This window comes from Chrysochloris asiatica, unplaced genomic scaffold (assembly GCF_000296735.1).
Source record: "Chrysochloris asiatica unplaced genomic scaffold, ChrAsi1.0 scaffold00048, whole genome shotgun sequence".
Lineage (NCBI taxonomy): Eukaryota > Metazoa > Chordata > Mammalia > Afrosoricida > Chrysochloridae > Chrysochloris > Chrysochloris asiatica.
The window spans coordinates 816,789-841,003 of NW_006408566.1; the positions used below are offsets into that span (position 1 = coordinate 816,789).

General features: G+C 39.7%; 1 protein-coding gene and 1 pseudogene across 2 annotated transcripts in view; both read right to left on the reverse strand.

Moving 5' to 3' along the window:
* Positions 1–24,215, reverse strand: part of SRSF11 (serine/arginine-rich splicing factor 11) — a 55,805-nt gene that overhangs the window by 25,911 nt on the left and 5,679 nt on the right. The window contains exon 2 of one of the 2 annotated variants that reach the window (XM_006862414.1): positions 5,696–5,917. In XM_006862414.1, the coding sequence (XP_006862476.1) occupies positions 5,696–5,895 (200 nt within the window). In that variant the 5' untranslated portion in view covers positions 5,896–5,917. Of the gene's footprint in view, positions 1–5,695; positions 5,921–24,215 lie in introns of both variants that reach the window. The other variant, XM_006862413.1, reaches the window with a different exon arrangement.
* LOC102828403 lies at positions 16,723–17,795 on the reverse strand (annotated as a pseudogene).

Sequence of the window (24,215 nt, forward strand, 5' to 3'; positions counted from 1 at the left end):
CTGCTTGGAAACCCTATACAGGGTTGCTATGGGTTGGAATCGACTCCATGGCATGTAACAAGAAGAAGAAATCCTTGGTGGGTTGGAACCACCAACCTGTGGTTATTAGTCCAGTGCTTATCCTATAGCACCAGTTCAATTAAGTCAAAACAAAGACACATTTCAAATTAAGTACTGCCTACCCTTGGAAACCCTGTTCTGGGTCGCTATGGGCAGGTAACAACAACGCACATAGAAATTTCAGTGCAGATAACTTTTAATATCAAGTTATAAGTAGTTTGAAGTAAAGTCTTATAGTCGGTGCAATTTCTACATATATATCACCGGGCCAACACTTTTCACCTCATAACACTACCAAAAATAAAAATAAAACAGAGCCCTGGTGTGGCACTATAGGATAAGTACTGGTCTGCTAAGCACAAGGTTGGCAAACTCACTAGTTGCTTTTGTAAACTATATAGTATTGCTGAGTCAGAACAAAACCCAGTAGTTTTGGCTTAGAAAATTGATTATTGCAGCTGACATTTGTCCTCTCTTAAAAAAAATTCAACGTTTCCCACTACAGGGGCAAAATAATATACTACTCAAAGTGGACTTACTAGATTATAAATGAGTTTTCTTGACCTGAATATTAGAACATGTTCCACCAAGTCGGTTTCACCTTGTAGCAATGGTGCAGTTTCCAAGGTTGTAAATCTTTATGGGACCAGAAAACCTCATTATTTCTCCCACGGAGCAATTGGTAGATTCAAACTGCTGACCTGTCAGTTAACTGCACAGCTCAGGATCGTATGCCAACAGGGTGCCTTACTAAAATTCTGTTATTGTTGTTGTTAAGTGCCATGGAGTCGGTTCTGACTCACAGCAAACCTGAGGACCTCTAGGTGACCTTGAACAGCTGTTCTCGCAATTCAAACTGACATTGCAGCTCAGTGCATTAATCCACAGCTTATATAAATATATTTCTTTTCTTACACCCATGTTTTCACCATTGAATTATTTTAATTTTAGCTATTTTATGTTCTTGGCACCTAACACAATGCCTTGGGAAATGGCACAGACTTAAATTCCTTTTAAAAAGTGACTTCTACCAATTCTTTTGGTGGCACTGTAGAATGAGCACCAGACTGGTAACTGCAAGGTTAGCAGTTCAAACAAACCAGCTACTCTCATAAACCCAAGAGGGTTGCTATGAGTTGGAACTTACTCGACAGCACATAGCACTGTTCCATGACTGAAATACAAATGACTATTAAATGTAAGGTTCTTAGAGTTTATGAATTGTTAAGTGCCATCAAGAAGCTTCTGACTCATAACGACCCTGTATAGGGTTTCTGAGGAGTTGCTGATGAACTTGAACCACAGATCTTGCAGTCCAGCACACTACCCCACAGCGCCACACCAGGACTCCAAAAGAATCTTAAAAATACCACCTTTAAATAAGTCATGTGCCTACAATATATTTCCAACCACTTGGGAATACTTAATTCCTATTTTGTTTCATCCACTCATGTCACAGGAATAGTTTAATTATTATTTTGGCTACATAAAGCCCTAAAAGTTGTGGTGGTAGTTGTGTGTTCTCAAGTCAATCTCAACCAACAGTGACCCTGTAAATCTTTTATGAGAACAGAAAGCCTCTTCTTTTTTACACATGGACAAAATAAAGTGACACTGGTGTGGCACTATGGGGTTAATGCGCCAGACTGCAAAGCCGTTTGAACTGCAAACCAGCTGCTCCTAGGAAACCCTATACAGGGTCATTTATGGGTTGGAACCGACTCGACGGCACTTCACAACAATGATAAATCAGAAGGGCAAATAAAGCAATCCGCCTCTTTCCCTACTTCAAATAGTCTTAAACAAATTTTAAAAATGACTTTTTGTTGCTATTTAGCCCAACAATTACCTTTTTATACTTTCTCAATCAGTTTTGTGTAAATTAACATTTCTAAAAATGTTAATGTCTTTGTTTGCTATTTTTAAGAATTAACAGAGATGAAGCAGGGCAGTTGAAAATAACTGATGAGTAGAATAGGGAAAAGTGACCCCTCAAATGACACCTCTGTACTCTACTGAAAATGTTTTCAATGTTTCTTAAGTGTCCTTTGTCCACGTCAAGCCTACTGAATCAGCACCCTTTTATAGAAGGAGGGCCCTGATTCCTAACAAGACTCTCAGCTGATTGACATGATCATGTCAATCTATGGTTTAGGCCACCAATTTACCACTTTCAGCTCCCATCTTAATACTAATGTGCTAATCATTTCTGATCATTGTGAGCTTTTAACTAGGTATATCTCCTAAACCCAAGTAAACAGGTGTGTGATAAAGGTAGCTTTCACTGAAATTTGACTCTGCTTACTTCACATGTTTTCTTTCATTGTGTTCCCTTTATTATTCACAGTTGTAAATACATTATAGTAAATGTTGCATTCATTTAAAAAATAAATAAAAAGACTGAGTTCTCTTTCCTAACAATATTAACTTATTTATACATGTGATCATCAAAGTATCTTTTTCATCACTGAGAAGTTACTAGTGAATTTAACTTTATTAATACTCCTTCAGTAGCTTTTAGTTAATGCATAACTTTAACACATGCTTTGTTGGAATCATACTTGATAAACACTCCACTTACAGCCTCCAATCTGAAATTCCACTAAAAACAAGCATTTGAAGAATACTTACTAACTTAAAGCATGATGCTTCAAATTGTTTTGCTAAATTTAAAAGCACAAATGGTAAAAGATAAGAGGGTCACAACACTAGGGTTCAATCTAATGCTTACTGATAACGTGGCTTGGGCACACAAAACCACCCACCTGAAATATATTCTTACTTTAGATTGTAAAGAGTGGATAAAATAAGAAAATTGTCTCATATATAGACAGCAATACTGACTTCTAATATGTATTTTAAGAACCAAAACAACAAAAATTGTTCTTGTTTCTAAACAAGAAAAATAAATGTGGGGGCCAGAGAAGGGCACTGTAAGCAGCTTTCAAACTGAAAACGAAGTTAGATCTATTATCTATTGTGAAGACAGACAGTACCTTACATCACTGGGCATAATTATTACCAGATTTTTACTTAAAAGAACCAAGAAATAGATGAATTCAATGAAACAAAGGAGGGAATCTTCTTGAGCATATTGCTACTGAAATGTATGGCATAACAATGAATTTTTCCTTCCAAATGCATTATTAGAAATGACTCAAGATATATTAAGATATAGGTGGGGCTCAGTATTGATATACTGAATTTATGTCAATACACTAAACTTAGGTTGTCTTATCAGTTAGTGCAGGTACACTACAGAGAAATACAAAGCAATATAGGTAAATCAGTGAAGGCAGAAAGCAACGGTGTTTCATTTTTATAAAGGGTGCCTAGGTAAAGCTCTAATTAAGGTGACATTTGAGCAACAGAAAGATACAGGCATTATCATGCAGCTATCTTACGGGGTGGGAGGGTGAAGGATTATTCCAGATGAACAGGAATTTCTTTTGAAGAAAACAAAAAATCAGGAGGCAAATGTGTTGAAAACAGGATTTTATGTAATTGGACCTTTTTTGACCTCCAGGAATCCGGGTGTGGCTTGTTAATCACAATGTCAGTGGTTCAAACCCAGCAGCTGCTCCTTGGAAATCCCATACAGGGTCACTCTGAGCAGGAAGACCTGATATATTTATAAATGCATCATAAAAATAATATCTTCAAAGCACCAAAGTCAGCAACTAGAATAAAAACCCCAATATGTGAGATTTGAAAGAATTATGTCATAAATAAATCTAATCTCTCAAACAGGGTAGTAAAAATTACCATAATCATCAAATGTCCTGCTCTCCTTTTCTGTTGTTTTACTGTATCAAATTTACAACTTAATACAAGGGTATTTTGTAGGAAAACTGATGCAAAGCATTGATTTTCATAGGCCTACATTTTGCAAGTTATTTGTCCTTAATTACAAGAGCCAAGTCATATGGAGGGGGACTTCAAAAAGTTGTTGGAAATACTCCATTACCTTTTAACTCCATTTTTCCAAGAACTCTTTGAAGACCCCTTATTTCTGTTCAAAATAAAACCATGTAGGCCTGACATTCCTAGAACTCTACACTAGACACAGATAGTATGAGGAAGCTGTATCCCAATGCAAACCAATTTCTCCAAATTATCAACTGGACACCATCCATTCAACAAACAGTGATCTTCTTACTACTTATTTAAAATGTTAAAGTTGTTCTTGCACTCAGTGCTTTTCTAATTTGCTATTTTCTCTGGAATCCTTGTACCCTAGAAATTCAAAATAGCTTGTACCTTTCACTTCAAGTCTCAGCTCATATAACACCTTCTTCAAGGAGCTCTCTGGTTAGTGGTTACAAGTACAGCTGCTAACCTCACGATCAGCAGTTCAAAACCACCAACCACTCTGCAGGAGAAAGATGAGGCTTTCTGATTCAGTAAACCCTATACAGGGTCACTATGAGTTAACATCAGCTCCAGGTACAAAACCAACAGCAACAGTATTTTAGATTGGTGTCCTGGTATGGCACTGTGGGTTAGTGCACTGGACTGCTAAGCTGGTTTGATCCTCAAAGACGGTGGTTCAAGCTCACCAGCAGCTCCTCAGAAACCCAACATGGATCACTATGGGTAGGAACAGACTCGACAGCACTTAACAACCACAAAAGTATTTTAGATGAAAATATGGTAAATGTTTTATCAAACAATTCATTCTGACCAACTTTTTAGTATAACACACTAATGATTACATGTACCTCCATGACTGCAAAGTCGTTTGAACTGCAAGGTCGGTGGTTCAAGCTCACCAGCTTCTCCTTGGGAACCCTATATAGGGTTGCTATGGGTCGGAATTGACCGAAGTCACTAACACCACCATCTCCACTAAAGGTAGTTTCTTGAGGATCTCAATTTCCTGTTTCATACTTAAGTAACATCACAGAACTTTCAACATAGTGTGTAAACAAATCAGTTGCCATCCAGTTGGAATTCACTCATGAAAACTACTCAGAATTCTGTTTATTACCAAAAGTTTTCACATTTTTTTTATAGCTTTTCCCTTAAAAAGTAATTTACTCGTTTAATAATTTTGTGACAAAAATAATTTTAAGGTGAGAGGAAATTTAAGGTGACAGAAACCATACTAAGCATTCTATAAAATTCCTTCTCAAAAACATCGTGAAATAACATAAACCGGTACATTATTTAAACAAAGGAAAAATCCATGTTATTATAAAATTAAGCTTCTTCGAATTAGAGTCTGTTTGAATTATATTCCCTGGGCCAGAATCAAAGTAACAAGTGAACCTCCGTCTAAGAAGTTTAACACCAAATCAACAGGGATGGATAATTTGTTACCTTTCTTTCGAAGATACTTTATATATAAAGTGCGATTACTCTGACGTTCCGTGCACAAGTAAAAGGACCACATCAGCACAATTTTGAGGGGGAAAATTTTTACCCAGATCAAGAGCCAAAAGCTGAAAAGTCAAAGCCCTTGTTCGCTCTGCCCCTTTCAGTTCCTTACAGGCCTAAGAGGCAGATCGCCGACAGTGAAGGCACCGCCAGCTGCAAGGCGCAGCAAAGCTGCGCAGAGGGCCTAGGGAAATGGTGGGGTTTAGGCCCAGCCTAGGGAGACTTTAGCAAAACGGTGATGGTGGGCGATACTCACTCTGGCGGGAAGAGGCGCAATTCGTCGATCTTGCCTAGGAAACCGAAGAGGGTTCGCATCTGCTCAGAACTGGCGCTCGGGGAGACATTAGTCACCTGGATTACCTCGGTGCCGCCGCCTCCACCGCCACCACCTCCGCCACCGGGCCCGCCGCTGGGGCCCGGGCCCGCCGTGCTGGGGACGACGGTGGTGTTGCTCATGGCGCTGCTCGCTTTCTCGCTCCTGCTTTAACACATTAAACACACAACAAACAGTGAGAGGGTGAGGGAAGAGGAACCGGTTCGTGGAAAAGGAAAGAGAGGAGTGTTCGCTGCTACAGCTTGTGCTGCCACCGCCACTGCCGTTAAGGCACCCCGCCACTCGTTGGGGGAGGGGAAGAGAGCGCGCGAGTTCTGTTGGAGATGGCGAGAAAACAAACGGCCGCCCCCACCTAACCTACCACCACCTCACTAGTGGGCCGGAACTCCCCACAATACTTTGCGGCACACAACGCGTCACCTTCGGCCCCGCCCCGCGCAAGCTCAGTACGTCTCGCCTGCAGCTACAGAAAAGCAAGAACTACAGAGGTTTGGTGAAAGGAGTCATTTTCCCCTCTAGTCTTTTTTCGTTTCCCGCCGACATAAGATTTACTGACACTTTACATAGGTTTTGGTAACATGGCATTTGTAACCAATTTATTTCTCACTAAAGCCTTCGGAAAAGATATATTTATACTTTTTTAATTTGTAGCTGACTTTTAAACACATTTTACACTCCTGGTAGTGCAACAATTAAGCGCGTGGTTGTAAACTGAGGGCACCAGCTAATCCGCAGGTGAAAGATTTTACAGTTAGCTTCCATAAAGATTCACAGCACCGGAAACCCTTTGGGGCTAATTCTTCTTTCCTACAGGATTCCTGAATCAGAATGGCTCCAAAGCAATGGGCTTACTCGTTTTAAAAAATATACTAACGCATACTTAATACTTTATAAGCAAATCCTTGCTTAAAATAATTTTGAAATTTTGACTATAAAATAGACCTTTGCTTATTTTTTCAACCTTATCTGAATGAACTAGTCCCACACTTTCACCCAATGTTATCTAATTTCTAGTTCCCCAACACCATAGAAATTTTTCATTTCATTGTGCAAACAAGTAACTAAAGACCTCCCTTATTTGATCCAAGTAACATCCTCCTGTGGAACTTTTCCTCACTGCCACCGCTTCCAGGTAGTGTACATGCCACCATGTAGAGTTAGAACTTCCTCTTCTCTGCTGTATAATAGGGATGTGTGTACATATATTTTATATCGCTATATGAGCATTCCGGGCCAGAACCTAGCACAATGTCATACTCAGAGTCCAATAAATGTATTGAACATATTGCACACATATGCCTTCATTAGTTGACTCTAAGCATTGTAGGATAAGCATCAGATTGCTAAGGTCAGTAGTTCATTGTAGGATAACCATCAGTCACTCCTCAGAAACCTTAGAGAGGGTAGCTATGAGTCAGAAACAATTCAAAGGCATTTAACAGTAACAACATATATAAAGGAGTCCTGATAGGATTAGCACTAGACTGCTAACTATAAGATCAGCAGTTCAAACCTACCAGTCACTTCTTAGAAAACCCAACACAGGATCACTGAGTAGGGACCTACTCTAAGGCACTTAACATACGTAATGTCACAAAATTTGTGACTAGGGTTCTAGTTCATACATTCACGAGTTTATTCTAAACAAAATGTCATCAACCATGTTTCTGCAGACAACTTCTTTCAGTAATACACTTACCTTAGGGTGCCTTAAAAAAATAAAATAAAAAGCTGTGCAAGTGAAAATGGCTGAAACTGCTTTGTTGTATGTACATTGTTACAATTAAAAAAAAAAAAAGTCCATTAAAAATAGTGGCTTCTAAGGGGCTCTGCTGGGCCAATTAAATTCAAGGGAAAGAAGACAACTTAGAAATTTATTGTTGTTGTTAAGTGCCGTCAAGTTTGTCCCAACTTATAGCGGCCCTATATAGCGTTTCCTTGGAGTTTGAACTGCATACCGTTTGGTTCAAGCTGACCTTGCAGTCCAGTGTATCAACCCAAAGTGCCTTATCAGGACTCTGTTTTTTGGGATTCCAAAGAAGTTATCTTGATAGATTTTCTCAATGAACATGGGGGCTTATTATGAAGTTCTAAGAAAACTGAAAACTGCACTGGTGAGGAAAAGGTCAAGATAGCTGCATTAAGGAAATTTTCCCAAGGTAGCAAGGGCTGCCCTATGAGACCTCATTGGGAAACCTCAACCATTCACCCAACAGCCCCCTCATGTTGCTTTATCCAATGTCTTCTAATTCTCACCAAGTGATTAGGTGGGACTATGCAAAGTGTTTACGACGACTCTAAGCTGGGATTGGTTAGCTTTGCCATGAGGCTAGGTTTAAAAGGAGCATTCTCAGAAGCAGGAACATGCAATCCCAGAACCATCAAGAAGGAAGAGCATGTGTGAAGCATGAGATTCTTACCTAGAAAAGCAGTGACAGCAGAGGCAATGGCATCAAGAGAGCAGCTATAGGTTCTAGGCCTATGGACAGTAGTGGGTAGGGGCCACAAGGCTGAGAGAAGTGTGAAGTGTTCTTGACTGGAGAACTGGTGTGTCCTGAGTTTCTCTGATCATGAACTGTACTCAGTTCATTTCCTTAGTAAACTCCATAATCGTATTGTTATGAGTTCTATGTGGCCATTGCAATGCATTACTGAATCCAGATACGAAGCAGGTAGTGTTGTGGGAGGAAAGGTTGGTGTCACAATTGGGTAAAGAAGGTGTATTGGAAGCATGTCTACTTCATAGGAATCAACTTTGGGCTGATTTTGAGTTAGATTCTGTTTTCCTCCTTATGAAGCTCAAGGAAGTCAGATGGCTCTTACATGCATGTCTGAAAATTAGAACATTTCAAAGGTATATAATTTGACTCTCTTAGGGATGCCAACCACCACTCGTCTGTCAGTTTGTCGTACTGTGGTGGATTGTGAATTGCTGTGATTCTGAAAGCTATGCCACCAATATTTTAAATACCAGCAGGGTCATGCATGGTAGACAGGTTTCAGATAAACTTCCAGATGAAGACAGACTAGGAAGAAGTGGTAATGAACTACTTCGAAATATTTAGTCACTGAAAACCTTATGAATAGCAGAGAAACACTGTCAGATATAGTGCCGGAAAATGAGCCCATCAGATTGAAAGGCACTCAACTGCGACTGGGGAAGAGCTGCCTCCTCAAAGTAGAGTTGACCGTGATGATGTGAACGGAGCAAAGCCAGTGGGAGAAAAGCTCTTGGGATCTTCATTTGCTGATGGGGCACAACTCAAAATGAAGAGAAACAGCTGTAAATATCCATTGGAAATCGAGACATGGAATGTATGAAGTATAAATCCGGAAGAATTACAGTTGTAAAAAATGAAATGGAACACATAAACATCGTTATCCTAGGCATTAGTGAGCTGAAATGGACTGGTATTGGCCATTTTGAATCTGATGACCACATGGTTTACTATGCCAAAAATGACAAACTGAAGAGGAATGGTGTTGCTTTCATTGTCAGAAAGAACATATCCATCAGTCATGAGGTACCAACACTGTCTGTGATAGGATAATATCCATGCACCCACAGGGAGGCTCACTTAATACCACTATTATTCAAATTTACGCACCAACCCCTAAAGCCAGTGAGGATGAAATAGAAGAATTCTAACAATTTCTTCAATTTGAAATTGATAAAACATGCAATCAAGATGTATTGATCATTACTGGTGATTGGAATGCAAAGGTTGGGAACAAAGAGGAAGGATCAGTGGTTGGAAAATATGGCCTTGGTGATAGAAATGATGCTGAAGAATGCATGATAGAATTCTGCAAAATGAATGATTTGTTCATTTCAAATACCTTCTTTAGACACCAGAAGAGATAACTATACACATGGACCTCAGGAGATGGAATACAAAGAAAACAAATTGACCACGTCTGCAGAAAGACACAATGGAAATGCCCTATATCATCAGTCAAAACAAGGCCAGGGGCAGATTGTGGGACAGACCATCAATTGCTCATATGAAAATTCAAACTGAAGCTGAAGAAAATGAAAACAAGTCCACGAGAACCAAAATATGAACTTGAATATATCCCACCTGAATTTAGGGATGATCTGAAGAACACATTTGATACATTAAACACTAAAGACTGAAGACCAGAAGAGTTGCGGATGACATCAAGAATATCATACAAGAAGAAAGCAAAAACTCATTAAGAAGATAAGGAAGGAAAAGATCAAAATGGATGTCAGAAGAGACACTAAAACTTGCTCTACAGCACAGAGATGCTAAAGAAATGGAAGAAACGAAGAGGTACAAGAGCTGAACAGAAAATTTCAAAGATCAGCTCGAGAAGATAAAAGCCAAATATTACAACAAAATGTGCAAAGATCTGGAATCAGAATACCAAAAAGGAAGAACACGCTCAGCATTTCTCAAGGTGGGGGAAATGAAGAAAAAATTCAAGCCTTGACTTTTGTTATTGAAGGATTCTCTAGGCAAATTATTGAATGATGCAAAAAGCATCAACAGAAGATGGAAGGGATACACAGAATCACTGTACCAAAAGGAAATGGTTACTGTTCAACCATTTCAAGAATTAGCATATGATCAAGGGCCAATGATACTGAAGGAGGAAGTTCCGGGTGCATTGAAGGAATTGGCAAAGAACAAGGCACCAGGAGTTGATGGAATAAAAATTGAAATCTGTCAAGAACGTGAGGCGGCACAGGAGACACTCACCTCTGCCAAAAAATTTGGAAGACAACGATCTGGCCGACTAATTGGAAGAGATCCATAATTGTGCCTATTCCAAAGAGAGGTGACCCAAGGGAACGCGGAAATCATCGGAAAATCTCTTTGATATCCCATGCTTTAGTCTTACTAACGGTAATACAGAAATGGCTGCAAGTATACATTGACAGAGAACTTCCAGAGGTTCAATCTGGATTCAGAAGAGGCCGTGGAACAACAGATATCACTGCTGATGTCCGATGGATCTTGGGTGAAAGCAGAGAATATCAGAAAGATGTTTACCTGTGCTTTATTGACTATGCAAAGGACTTCAATTGTGTGGATCATGACAAGCTATGGACTACATTGTGAACTATGAGTATTCTAGAACACTTAATTTTGCTCGTGAGGAATCTGTACATGGACCAAAATGCAGTTGCTCAAACAGAACACTGAATGGTTTAAAATTAAGAAAGGTGTGAGACAAGGTTGTATTCTTTCACCATACTTACTCAACCTGCATGCTGAGCAAAAAGAATCCAAGAAGCTGGGTTAATGAAGAAATACATGGCATCAGGATTGGAGGAAGACTCATTAACAACCTGCAATATGCAGATGATACAACCTTGCTTGCTGAAAGTGAAGAGTTCTTAAAATATTTACTGACAAAGATCAAAGAACACAGCCTTCAGTATGGATTACATCTCAAAGCAAAGAAAACAAAAATCCTCATCACTGGACCAATAAACAACATTCCTATCAACAGAGAAAAGATTGAAGTTTTCAAGGACTTCATTCTTTTTGGATCAACTATCAACACTCATGGAAGCAGCAGTCAAAAAATCAAACTACATATTGCATTAGACAAATCTGTTGCACAAGACCTTTCTAAAATGTTAAAGAGCAAAGATGTCAGATGAGGACTAAGGTGCACTGGATCCAAGCCATGGTATTTTCAATAACCTCTTATGTATGTGAAAGCTGGACAATGAATAAGGAAGACCGTAGAGGAATTGATGCTTTTGACTTCATGGTGTTGGAGCCGAATGTTGAAAGTGCCATGGGCTGCCAAAAGAACCAATGGATCCATTTTGGAAGAAGTGCAGCCAGAGTGTTCCTTGGAGGCCAGATGGCCAAACTTCATCTCCCATACTTCAGACATATTGTCAGGAGGGACCAGTTCCTGGAGAAGGATATCATGTTTGGTCAGGTGGAGGGTCAGAGAAAAAGAGGAAGACCTACAATGAGATGGACTGGTCATGTGGCAGCATCAATGGGCTCAAGTGTGGCAACAGATTGGGCAGTGTTTCGTTCTGCTGTGCATAAGGTCGCTATGAGTCAGTACTGACTCCACCTAGTAACAACAACAAAAAAACCAACAACAGGGAGCGCCAAACTGCTATTTTGATGTGGAGTAAATCTAAAAGCACATAATTCTTAGGGGAAGGGCTAGGGGGATAGAAATATTACTTTCAGAAGTTTACATACATAGATGGAGGGTATGTAGAGAAACAACAGCTTGACAATTTGATATTTTTGTTTAGTTTATGTCCCCAGTTGGCTAAGTGCTGCAAATGGTTGACAAGCTGAAAGGATGTCAGTTCAAACCCATCCAGAGGTACCTCAAAAGACAAGCCTGGTGATCTGCTTTCATTGTCCTTAAAGGATAAGACTATCTAACATTTTATCATTGATCTGCTTTCTTATTTCCTTGGAGAATACACTATTTGCAAGGTAACTCCATTTTTTCTGTTAGAAATTCTAGTTGTACTTTCTTTGATCAATATGGTCAACACTATGCATTTCAGTTTAAGACCAAACATCCTTGTTAGTTTGGATACTGATGGTAATGATTCTTTCTTTGATTTTACATAACATTTAGAATAACTTATTTTGTGTTTATTTACTTGGGATTTTTGAAACTTTAAAAGTGTTATGATTGACCAACACTTATATAACTTTTGTATATAACATTGCAATTTGTGGTCCAGAGGCCTGGTGTGGTGCTCTGGCTTAATGTGCTGGACTACAAGGTCAGTTTAAAATGAAAGGTCAGTTGTTCAAGCTTACCAGTCGCTCCTCAGAAACCCTTTTCAGAGTTGTTATGAGTCAGAATTGACTATCTTTACTGCCAGGTCTTTCTCCCTTGGAGTTGCTGGGTGAGTTTAAATCAACCACTTTTTTTGGTTAGCAGCCAGAGCTCATTGAAATTAGATGTAACTAACAACTAACATTTTGCAAACTGTTGTTGTAGTTGTTGTTAAATGTCCTCCAAGTCAGTTTCAACTCAAAGCAACTCTGTACAGAGTTTTGGAGGAGTGGCTCTTAAGTGTGAACCACTGACCTTGTGATTCAAACTGACATTGCAGTCCAGTGTTTATCCTACAGTGCCACATTGTTGTTGTTGTTAACTGCCGCTGAGTTGAGTCTGACCCATAAAGACCCTGTATAGGCATTTCGAGAAGCAGCTGGTGAGCTTGAACCGCCGTCCTTGCAGTTCAAACTGCTTTGCAGTCTGGTGCATTAACCCACAGCGCCACACCAGGAAGGACTCCATTGTTTGGTGGTATTAAACATGTGACTTATACACTGTTAGATGCTCTTTAACCCTTTGATAGTCCATTGCAATACAAATATGACACAAATATAAGCATACTGCACATTTCTTAGTCATCTGAACCTTAAGTAGCATGCTATCAATAACACATGTTATTTGCTGCTGTTAAATGCTGTAGTCAATTCTGACTCATAGTGACCCTGTATAGGATTTCTGAGAGCAGCTGGTAGGTTTGAACTGTTGACCTCGTGGTTAGCAGTCCAATGTTTATCCTGCAGTGTCATACCAGGGCTCAAATGATGGATAGGCATTCCATTTATTATAAAACACAACTATTGGCATGGAAAACAATTCTTAGGCAGGCTAGCAGTGTCACTTTAGTCACTTGAAACTATGAATTGCAGTTTGTTTCAAGTCATAATTAACTCATACTGAAGTTTAAAGCACTTTGAAGTAAGACACAAGCAGTTTGATTTTTTTTAAAGGGTGAAAGAAGGTAGAGCGGAAGCAATGTTCCTAGGAAATAGTTACTAAAATAAAAGCAAAAAGTAAGTAACTCTAAGGAAAAACAATCAAAACTGTATTTAAGTGCAAAACTTGTATCTCTAGAATAATGAGTAAGGCTGGTTCACAGATTTGCATTGAAGGGACCAAATATTTAAATGTTGATAGTACTTCAAAACTCCCAACCAACCAAAACTAAATCCACTGCTATCAAATTGATTCAGACTTAGAACAACCTTTCAAATTATTTCAATACATGAAACTATAGGGAGAATTTCAATAGAAAAAAAATTGGGACACTCTAGGAAGTATTAAGATAAGCCAGCGTTTATCTTACTGGCAATTGAGAGTATAAATATAAATATCTCAAAATTTAAGAAACACGCTCAACTAATAATCTGCTGATTATGACTGTCAACAAATTGTCAATGGTTCATATTTTTCTCCCTTAGCAGCTTAAGCTTAAGTAATTAAGGATAAAGTCTAAAAGGCCATATGATGTCTTATAAAAACTGTAGGGAGCTTTGCCCATATAGAACAATATTTCCCATTTCATACATTTAAAGTACTGAGTAAATAAAGTTGTAAAATGGATCCACCTGAACAAAACTGTTAGGGGAATGGGTGATTAAAGCAAAATCTTAAAACCAATAGTAGTGAATTTTGATTAAAAACTGATTTTTAAAAAAAGATTTAACTCAATTGTGGTTTTTGTATGAGTTAAAACAATTAGATAAAATGATTTTATTTCAAGACACATTCTAGGATTTGAAACCCTAATACTATGTTGATAATACTTTATTGGTGTCCTGATATGGCCGCTGTAGGATAAGAATTGGACTGTTAACCACAAGGTTGGTGTTCCAATCCACCAGCTGCTCCTTGGAAACCCTATACAGGGTTACTATGAGTCAGAGCCAACTCGGCAGCACTTTAACAATATTACTTTACAAAAGTATAAAAATTAATAAAATCCATGTAATACATCATAAAAGTAAGACTTTAAGTCACAGAAAACATTCATCTAAGAAAAAAGAGCAAGAAAACTACACTAGCTATAAACTGGGAATGACAGAAGAAATTTCAGCTTATGTTAGAACAACCAATAAACAAATTTCAAATCCACTGCAATTTTTTTTTTTTGGAATCCCGTGAAGATTTTATTTTGTGTTGTGTGTATCCTGTACAGCAAGGTTTGTCCTTCGTAACAACGGATGAAATGATTCCCTTTTTTAAAGCGCCCTTTTCCTCCACCCCTAGCGCCCCTGTCCTTGGCATGTTTTGTATCAGCGATGATTCTGAAATGTACATAATTTATGTTGGAAGAGGTAAAGAGCAAGTTTTGGATTTTGCTTCTTCCAAGTTTGTTTTTAAACAACAAATAAAAAAAAGAACATTTTAAAAATAGCGACTCGGTCCCATCACCCCCGCTGTCCACCAAATCTGAGGTCAGCGACAATCCGTGGGAGGGCTGCTCCTGAGGCCAGGCCACCGCGGGCGGGCTCCCTCCACTGCAATTTTTTAAAATGACATAAGCACATTACTTTATACCTGTTTCAGCTTCTTTTTTGCCAACGGGAAAAAAATAAACTAAAAAAAATAAATAAATACCACCACCCCTGGTGTGGAACTTCAGGATCAGCACGAGACTGTTGGTAGTTCAAACCCACCAGCTGCTCCTGGGAAACCACATACAGGGTCGAAGTCGGAGCCAACTCGATGGCACTTACCAATACAACAATACAAAAGCATTTAGGTATAAAGTCTTTTTTATTGGGTTTCTTCAATTTATTTATTTAAATGTAAAATACTTGTAGAAGTGTCTTCTTAATGTAAGAAAATTATATGCTTCTAAAATTACTCAGCTAATGTTCTTTTGTATTCAAAGCTGAGAGAAAAATGAGTGTCAATATTTGAATTAAATGTTAAAACCTCCATGAGGATCAAAAGCAGAGTCAATTTTTCAAGCAGAGAGAACATGAAAAATCACACAAATTCATAATCCAAAAGAAAATGGACACTCCATGATGTAATATTTTGCACTATTACTTATTTCATCTGCACGTGATACACAGGTGGTGGATCTGTAGGATAAGCACAGGACTACCCACACAAGATCAGTGGTTCAAATCCATCAGCAGCTCTGGGGTAGAAAGATAAGGCTGTCTGCTCTCATAAAGATTTAGTCTCAGAAACCTTATATGAGATTGTTGTGAGTTGGAGTTAACTTAACATGAAATGAAAGGTAAGCACTGGACCGAAAGGTTGTTTGAGCTGCAAGGTTAATGGTTAACTCACAGGAGATCCTAGGAACCCCCATACAAGGGTTCTTATGAGTCAGTACCGATTTGACGGTACCCCCCACCCCCAACAAGTAATAGAATCCCACATTGGTACAAGCATTATGTACTTGGTTGCAAACTGAAAGGATATAGGTTTGAGTCCACCCAGTTGCTGCTATTGTAAGGTGCCATCAAGTCGGCACTGACTCATAGTGATTCAATACAGAACAGAACATAATACTGCCCGGTCCTGAGCCAATCTCACTATTGTTGCTATGTTTGAACCCAATGCTGCTGCCACTGTGCCAATCCATCTCATTGGGGGTCTTCCTCTGTTTCTCTGACGCTCCACTTTACCAAACATGATCTCCTTTCCAGGAACCGATCCCTTCTGATATTATGTCTGAAGTATTAAGAGACGAAAAGTCTGGCGAGCCTGGTTTTCTAAGAGTATTTTGGCTGTATTTCTATCAACACAGATGGGATTGTTCCTTTGGCAGCGCATGATACTTATTCTCCTCCAAAACCATAACTCAAATTCATCAAGTCTTCTGCAGTCTTCCTTATTCACTGTCCAACTTTAACATACATATACCATGGCTTGGGTCAGGGTCAGGTGCACCTTAGTCCTCAAGCTGATATTTTGCTCTTCAACACTTTAAAGAGGGCTTGTGCAGCAGATTTGCTCAATGCAATAATACGTCGTTTGATTTCTTGACTACTACTTTCTTTCTTTTTTTTTTTTTGAAAACACATGAAAAGTTTAAAAAGAAACTGCATTCTCAGGCACAGGTGTCCAACATGTGGACGGAACTCCTCCACCGACCTCATGGCAAACGTTGTGTGAGACTCATCTGGAATGTTCTTTTAATCCTGGAAAGTGTTTTCTCACACGTGGTGCCGATGGGCACTGCTGTCCCCGTCCCCAGCCTGCATCTGCATCTGTGCCTGCATCCTGGCGATCATCTCTTGCATGCGTCGAAGTTCTGCCTCCTTTTCCAACAAGATCTGGTCTTTATTCATGTCCTAGTTCTCCACTTTTCTGCCGCCTCTCTTGAGCCTCTCGGAGCGGAAGTTCTCATAGTGGAGGTCCTGGGTCACCTCCTGGAGATCCTGCATGTGAGTTATGAGCATGGTCCTCAGCTTCAGAAAGTCGTTGTGCTCCGGGTTCTCCACCTCCACCACCCCCCATGGGTAGAGGCGGCCTCGGACCTTCTTGCCTTTGGCTTCAATCAGCTGGTTGGATCCAACCACCGAGAACGGGATACTGGCCTTGAGAAGTCTGCTCTGCTCTTTAAAATCTTCATCTGACTCAGCATCAGGCAAGTGATAGATTTTGATGCTGTGTTCTTCAATTTCATCCAGAATCCTTTTCTTCAAGCGCTCACGTTCCTTCAGAGTGAGGGTGTCAGCCTTGGCAATGATAAGGACAATGTTCACCTTGTTGTGGATCGCCTTCATAAATGCGACATCCAGGGGTTTCAGTCCATGTCCAAAGGGGGAGATGAAGTAGAAGCAGCAGTGAACCCTGTTATCGATGATGTGCCGCCTGTTCAAGCCACTCTCGTCATGAAGGTACCGCTCAAACTGCTCATCGATGTAGAAGATGATGGTCCTGAAACATTCTCGGCAGTTGATGGCGTCACCGTAACCAGGTGTGTCCACCACCGTCAGTCGCAGTTTGACCCCTCGCTCTTCAATTTCCACCGTGGAGGCCTTGATCTGGACAGTTCTCTCATTTTTTTCTGCAGCCCCGGGGATGACTCTTTCTGGGTAGAGGTCAGTCAGGAACAGGCTGTTTATGAGGGTCGACTTTCCCAGGCCCGACTCCCCAACAACCATTAGTGTGAACTAAAACCCTTCTTTACTGATTTTCGGTGAACTTGATTGGGAAGATTTGCAAATTCAACATAGCCAGTAGTTTCTGGATTTATAAACTGAGCTGGTTGCTGCTTAGACATCTTGAGCAAAGTTTCGTCAACCGAAGAGACGAAAACCAGGTGCTGACCGATCGAGCCTCAGACCCACCCAGCACCTGCCGCCCGCCACCACCACTTCTCGTGTTTCGCCTTGACTACTACTTTCTTAAGGAGCTCTGGTAGCATAGTGGTTACGAACTGGGCTGTGAGCCGCAAGGTCAGCAGTTCGAAACTACCAGCTGTTAGGCGGGAGAAAGATAAGGCTTTCTGCTCCCGTAAGGATTTACAGCCTTGGAAACCCTGTACAGGGTCGCTATGAGTCGGAACCGACTCCATGGCACATATAACAACAACTACTTTCTTAAGTGTTGATGGCTGATTCAAGCAAAATGAAGTCTTTGACAACTTCAATCTTTTCTCCCTTTATATGGAAGTAATTTATTTGTCCAGTGGTGAGGATTACAGTTTTCTTTAATCTGATGTGCAACCCATACTGAAGGCTGTGGTCTTTGATCTTCATCAGTAAGTATTTTAAGTCCTCTGCTTTCAGCAAGCAAGGTTGTGTTACCTGCATATTGTAGATTGTTTATGAGTCCTCCTCAAATCCTGATGCCATGTTTTCCTTCATGTAACTTGCTTCTCTGAGTATGTGCTCAGCATACAGATTGAGTATGGTTAGAGAATACTACCCTGGCACATACATTTCCTCATTTTAAACCATTCAGTTACTCTGTTCTGTTTAAACAGCTGCCTCTTTCTTTATGTACAGGTTCTACCACTTTTCTGTCAGTTTGTTGTACTGTGGTGACATGCGTGTTACTGTTGACTGAGGAAGCTATGCCACCGGTATTTTAAATACCAGCAGGGTCAAGTTTCAGCTGAGCTTCTAAACAAAGACAGACTAGGAAGGAGCAACAGACTACTTCCAAATATTTGTCACTGAAAACCTTATAAATAGAGTTTACCCAGAGGTGACTCATAAGAAAGGCCTGGCAATCTATTTCCAGAAAATCAGCAATTAAAAACTCTTATTGAGCAGTTTTATTCTGACACATGTGGGTTTCTGTGAATCATAAATTGGGAGTGTACTTGACAGCACCATTGAAAAGAACACACAAGTCTTAGTGGTCTTAGTGGTGAATACAAATGATCTTGGCAATAGACGTAGGTTGAACCCCTTGGCCATTCCACTTATTAATACCTTTTGACCTTGGGTAAGTTTCTTAAGACTTTTTAGTTTCAGTTTCTTCACGTGCAAAATAAGTGGATGTGTCAAAAAAGAGACAACAAAAACAGGTTTTAATAGCACTGAGCCTGACAGAGCTCAATAAGGTAGTTATTATTGTCAGACAAACTGAAGTTTCATTAATGACCTAGCAAAAGCTATTGTAATCTTTGCTTAAAAAAAAAAATCAAAGCATAATGAAAATAAAAGTTTATTCTGAGCAGTTATCTTATATTCATGCAGGCAAATCATTTTGTTTCTAAAAACAAGTGGCTCAAAGTAGGCTAGTTACAGTTGATACAAAAATAAAACTGAATTAACTGAAAACAATAATTGATTTTGTTTCATAATTTAATAAACAATCTTCATATTGAGAAGCAACTTGAGTTTCTTTACATGAAGGAAATGGAACAAAAATGTTTCTGAGGATTGAAGATTTCACAAAAGTGTAATTTTTTTTTTCTTAATACAAGTTTCCATTGTGGCCAACTTTGTAATGGTTATTGAGTTAACATTAAAAATTCCTTAAAATAAATATTTGAGTGGTATAGAGAGGATTCTTGGGAAACATGGTTACAGAAAGCATAAAAGCCTGTCTTCAGCCTATAACTGATTGTTGTTGTTAAGTGCCGTCCAGTCGATTCCAACCCATACTGACCCTTTACAGGGTTTCCAAGGGGCAGCTGGTGAGCTTGAATCAACCTTGCATTTCAAACGGCTTTGCAGTCTGACAATTAGCTAAAAGAGCCACACTGATTGGAATACCTAAAAGGGTAGAACTTGTCTTCTTTGTTGTGTTTTTTTTTCTTCAGGTTTTTATTGTGAATTGAGTGAAAGTTTACAGGGCAGATCATCAGTTTTTTTTTTTTTTTTTTCTCTTAATGTTTTATTGTGAATTATATGATAGTTTACATGGGAGAACATTTAGTTTTACATTCATCCTGTAGTATATCATTTCATTGCTATGGTTACAATCCCCTCCATGCATCATCAACCATCCAAAGGGTACGGACTACAAGCATGCCCCCCAGTCATCAGCACACAGCCCCTCTCCCTCTCTGTGTCTAAAGTCCCCAACAGCTCCTTCTCTCCACGTCATCCTCTCTGCTTCCATCTCAGGCATCACTGCTTCTCTGGGTAGGGCCCCAGCTCTCTGCTCTTCTCCCTTGATGGTCTCAGGGACCTCCGCTCTTAGGCTGAAAAGTTAATCACTCCCTTCCTTGCTAAAAAACCTCTACCTTTACAATTCCATCCCTCACAAGCAGTCCAGATAACAATTATTCACTACTGTATCACAAGAGATCCATCCGGATTTCATTCACCAGCCCCGGCTAGACAGATTGTATACTACTCAGTGAAGGAGATTCCACCTTCCTCCATGTCCTATGAATCTAGTTTCTCTCTTGAAAGCTTGTAAGCCAGTCAGTTCTTGCCTTTGTAGCCCCCCCTATTTTGGGTAGCCAACGTATAAGTTGCCCATCCCTGTCTACTCTGTGTATGGGGGGGGTGGGAATGATCCTTACTTTAAGGATTTGTTCCCTTTTTTGAGCTATTGTATCCATAGGTGTAGGTCAAGTTCATGAAATTTTATCAGATTACCCTTTTTTCCCTCTTCTTTCTTCTTTTGGTTGAGCTCTGATCATCTAGTCACTGAAGCCAGGTGAAGTGGATATTATCTGCAAGTGTGGGTGTTCTTGTGTATATGCCCTCTCTTCTTATCCGCTGGACGCTTCACTCTCCACTCTAGTCCTCTGTGGCTAGGTCTTGTCATACTGCTGGCCAACCAGGTCTTCACCTGGGTTCACAGAAGTCTATTGAATATTGTAGGGCTTAGCTTACAGTTTCATTTCTGTTTTTCTCTCTCTTTCCCTTATCGGTGACAAACATGGTCACCAATCAGAGCATGTATTCACATTGAGTCTCAGTATTGGAAGGGGGTTTGCACTGAGGGGACCCGACCACTTGCCTTGATGTATCCTGGGCAAGCAACTTACTTGTTCTTGTAGTAACAGTCAGTCTGCCTCTATTGTTTTGTATTTTTCCTGTAGGTCTTTCTTTCAAGAATTATCTTCTGTTCTTCTAGCCGTTCCAGGCTAGTCCACTAATCCTTTCAAGTGGAAATTTCCCATCTCTGAAGATCTAGATGTGGTTCAGGCTTCCACCTATAGTCTTATGTACTGCAGAGGCTCCATAGGAAGCCTCCTTCACTGGGCATGTTGTAGCTTCATTTTAGGTATTCCAATCAGTTATAGGCAGAAGATGGACTTAGAAGCTTTCTATGGTGATGTTTCTGGCAGATCATCAGTTTTACATTCAACAAAGCATATACCTTGTTTCATTACAGAGTAATTATAATCCCCTCCATGTACCATTAGAAAACAGTATTTCTCTCTATTCACTTTAGCTCTTTTTTTTTTTCAAACACTCAGGCATATATAATAATTTACACCACCAAAGGGCACATTCTGTAAGTCTGCCTCCTGGTCACCAAATCTGTTCCTCTCTTTCCATGAATCTGGAGTCCTTAGCTGCTCCTTCTCTCCACGTCCCTGTCTCTGCCTCCATCTCTGGTGTCTGTGCATCTCTGGACAAGGTCATACATTCCACTTGTTCTCTTTTCTCTTGATGGTCTTGATGGTCTCTTTGGACCAAGTAGTCCTTCCTATTGTCTCTCTCATGTCCAGGTCAACGGACTGTGGTTGAACTCAGCCCATTTCTTCATTGCTGCTTTTCCCCCTCACCAGTAGACCAATGTGGTCATCAACAAACTTACATGCCTGTTCGTGTGTTCCCTTTGAGTTTCAGTCTTAGAGGGGAGTCTGTCCTGAAGGAACCTGATTGCTTGCCTTGATGGCTTCCTGACAAACAGCTTGCTTATTGTAGTAGCCAGTCATGGTGACATTTTTGTTTGGGGTTTTTCCTGCAGCTGATGACTCTTGACTGATGAAAAGAGAAAGGCTATGTGCTTGCGGCCAAGAGGCTGGCTTCCTGAATGTGCCTTGGGCTGTTTAAATGATTATATATTCCTGTGTGTTTTTATGCACATAAAAAACAAAACAAAACCCTCAGAGGTAATAGAAGCAAATACTGTTAACTGATGGTGAATGGAAGGGATTGTAATAATTGCAACAAAACAGAATACGATAGGTTGAGTGAAAAACTGATGTTCTCCCATGTAAACTATCATTCAATTCACAATAAACGCTTAAAAGGAAAAAAAAAAAAAAAGTAATTCCTGAAAATTTGAACTTTTATCCATTTATAGCTATGTTGTTGTTGTTAAGTGCTGTTGAGTCAGTTCCAACCCATAGCAACCCTGTATAGGGTTTCCAAGAAGCAGCTGGTGAGCTTGAACTACCAACCTTGCAGTTCAAATGGCTTTGCATTCTGGTGCACTAACCTACAATGCCACACCAGGACTCCAATGAGACCTCTTAAGTTAAAATTAGGGAAGCACAGCCTTTTAATTAAATCAAAGACATGCATTTGTTATTGACTACTTTGGACATGTTATTAGAAAGGAACAACAAACAACAGTTCCTGGAGAAGGAAATCATGTTTGGTAAACTTGAAGGTCAGGGAAAAAGTGAAAGATCAAAACAAGATGGACTGACACAGTGGCAGCAGTAATGGGCTTAAGGGTTAACAAATTGTTAGGACTGTGCAAGACTGGAGGCAATGTTTCACTGTTGTGCATAGATAGGGTCCTATGCTGTGAGTTGGAACTGACTTGAAGGAACTGAGCAACAACAGCTCAGTTTTCTATCCATACAGAAATAACATACATATACACACACAACGATGAGTCAAAATTATACACACTCGCTTATAATAAACCTTCTGTTGGTTGCACTATCTTATCAGTACTTTTCGTACAAGGTCACCAGTATGCAGGTGTGAACATGAACATCTACAAACAAAATTTGGACTGATACTTGAAGGAAGGTAAAACTTCCTTTTACAAGAATCATTACTGGTGATGAGATGGGTTCATCACTACGGGTCTGAGAGTAAACAACAGAGTATGTAATAGAAACATCCTCAATCACCAAACAAGAAAAAGCTCAAGTAAACATTACTGTAAAATTGATGCTTATAGTTTTCTTGGTTTCTCAAGGGCCACTATTGAAAAACTATCAGGAAAAACGTTCAGCTATCAACAATGCTCATTACAGTGAGATGTTCACTGAAGAGCTAAAGCTTAAACTTCGAATTAAACACAGAGGACTGCTATCCAAGGGCACTGTGATCTTGCATGACAATGCATGTCCACACACCTCTACCCACATTGCTGACACACTGCAAAAACTTCATTTTGAGGTGCTAAAGCATCAAAATGCAACTGTGGAAGAGCTGCCACCTCAAAGTACAGTTGACTGTGATGATATGAATGGAGTTAAGCTCATGGGAACAAAGCGTGCAGGACCTTCATTTGTTAATGAGGCACAACTAAAACTGAAGAGAAACAGCTGTAAACATCCATTAATAATCGGAACATGGGATGTATGAAGTATGAATCTAGAAAAATGGAAATTGTCAAAAATGAAATGGTACACATAAACATGGATATCTTAGGCATTGGTGAATTAAAATGGACTAGTACTGGCCATTTTGAATCAGACAACCACATGGTTTATTATGCCAGAAATGACAAACTGAAGAGGAATTGGGTTGCATTCACAGTCAAAAAGAACATATCCAGATCAATCATGAGGTATAAAGCTGTCTGTGATAGGATAATATCGACACACCTACAAGGAAGACCAGTTAATACCATTACTATTCAAATTTACACACCAACCACTATAGCCAGTGAGGATGAAACAGAAGAATTCTATCACCTCCTTCAAACCGAAATTGATAAAACATGCAACCAAGATGTATTCATCATTAGTGGTGATTGGAATGCAAAGGTTGGGAACAAAGAGGAAGGATCAGTGGCTGGAAAATATGGCCTTGGTGATAAAAATGATGCTGAAGAATGCATGATAGAATTCTGCAAAATGAATGATTTGTTCATTTCTAATAGCTTCTTTAGACACCAGAAGAGATGACTATACATACACATGGACCTCAGGAGATGGAATACAAAGAAATCAAACTGACCACGTCTGTGGAAAGACACAATGGAAATGTCCTACATCATCAGTCAAAACAAGGCCAGGGGCAGATTGTGGGACAGACCATCAATTGCTCATATGAAAATTCAAACTGAAGCTGAAGAAAATGAAAACAAG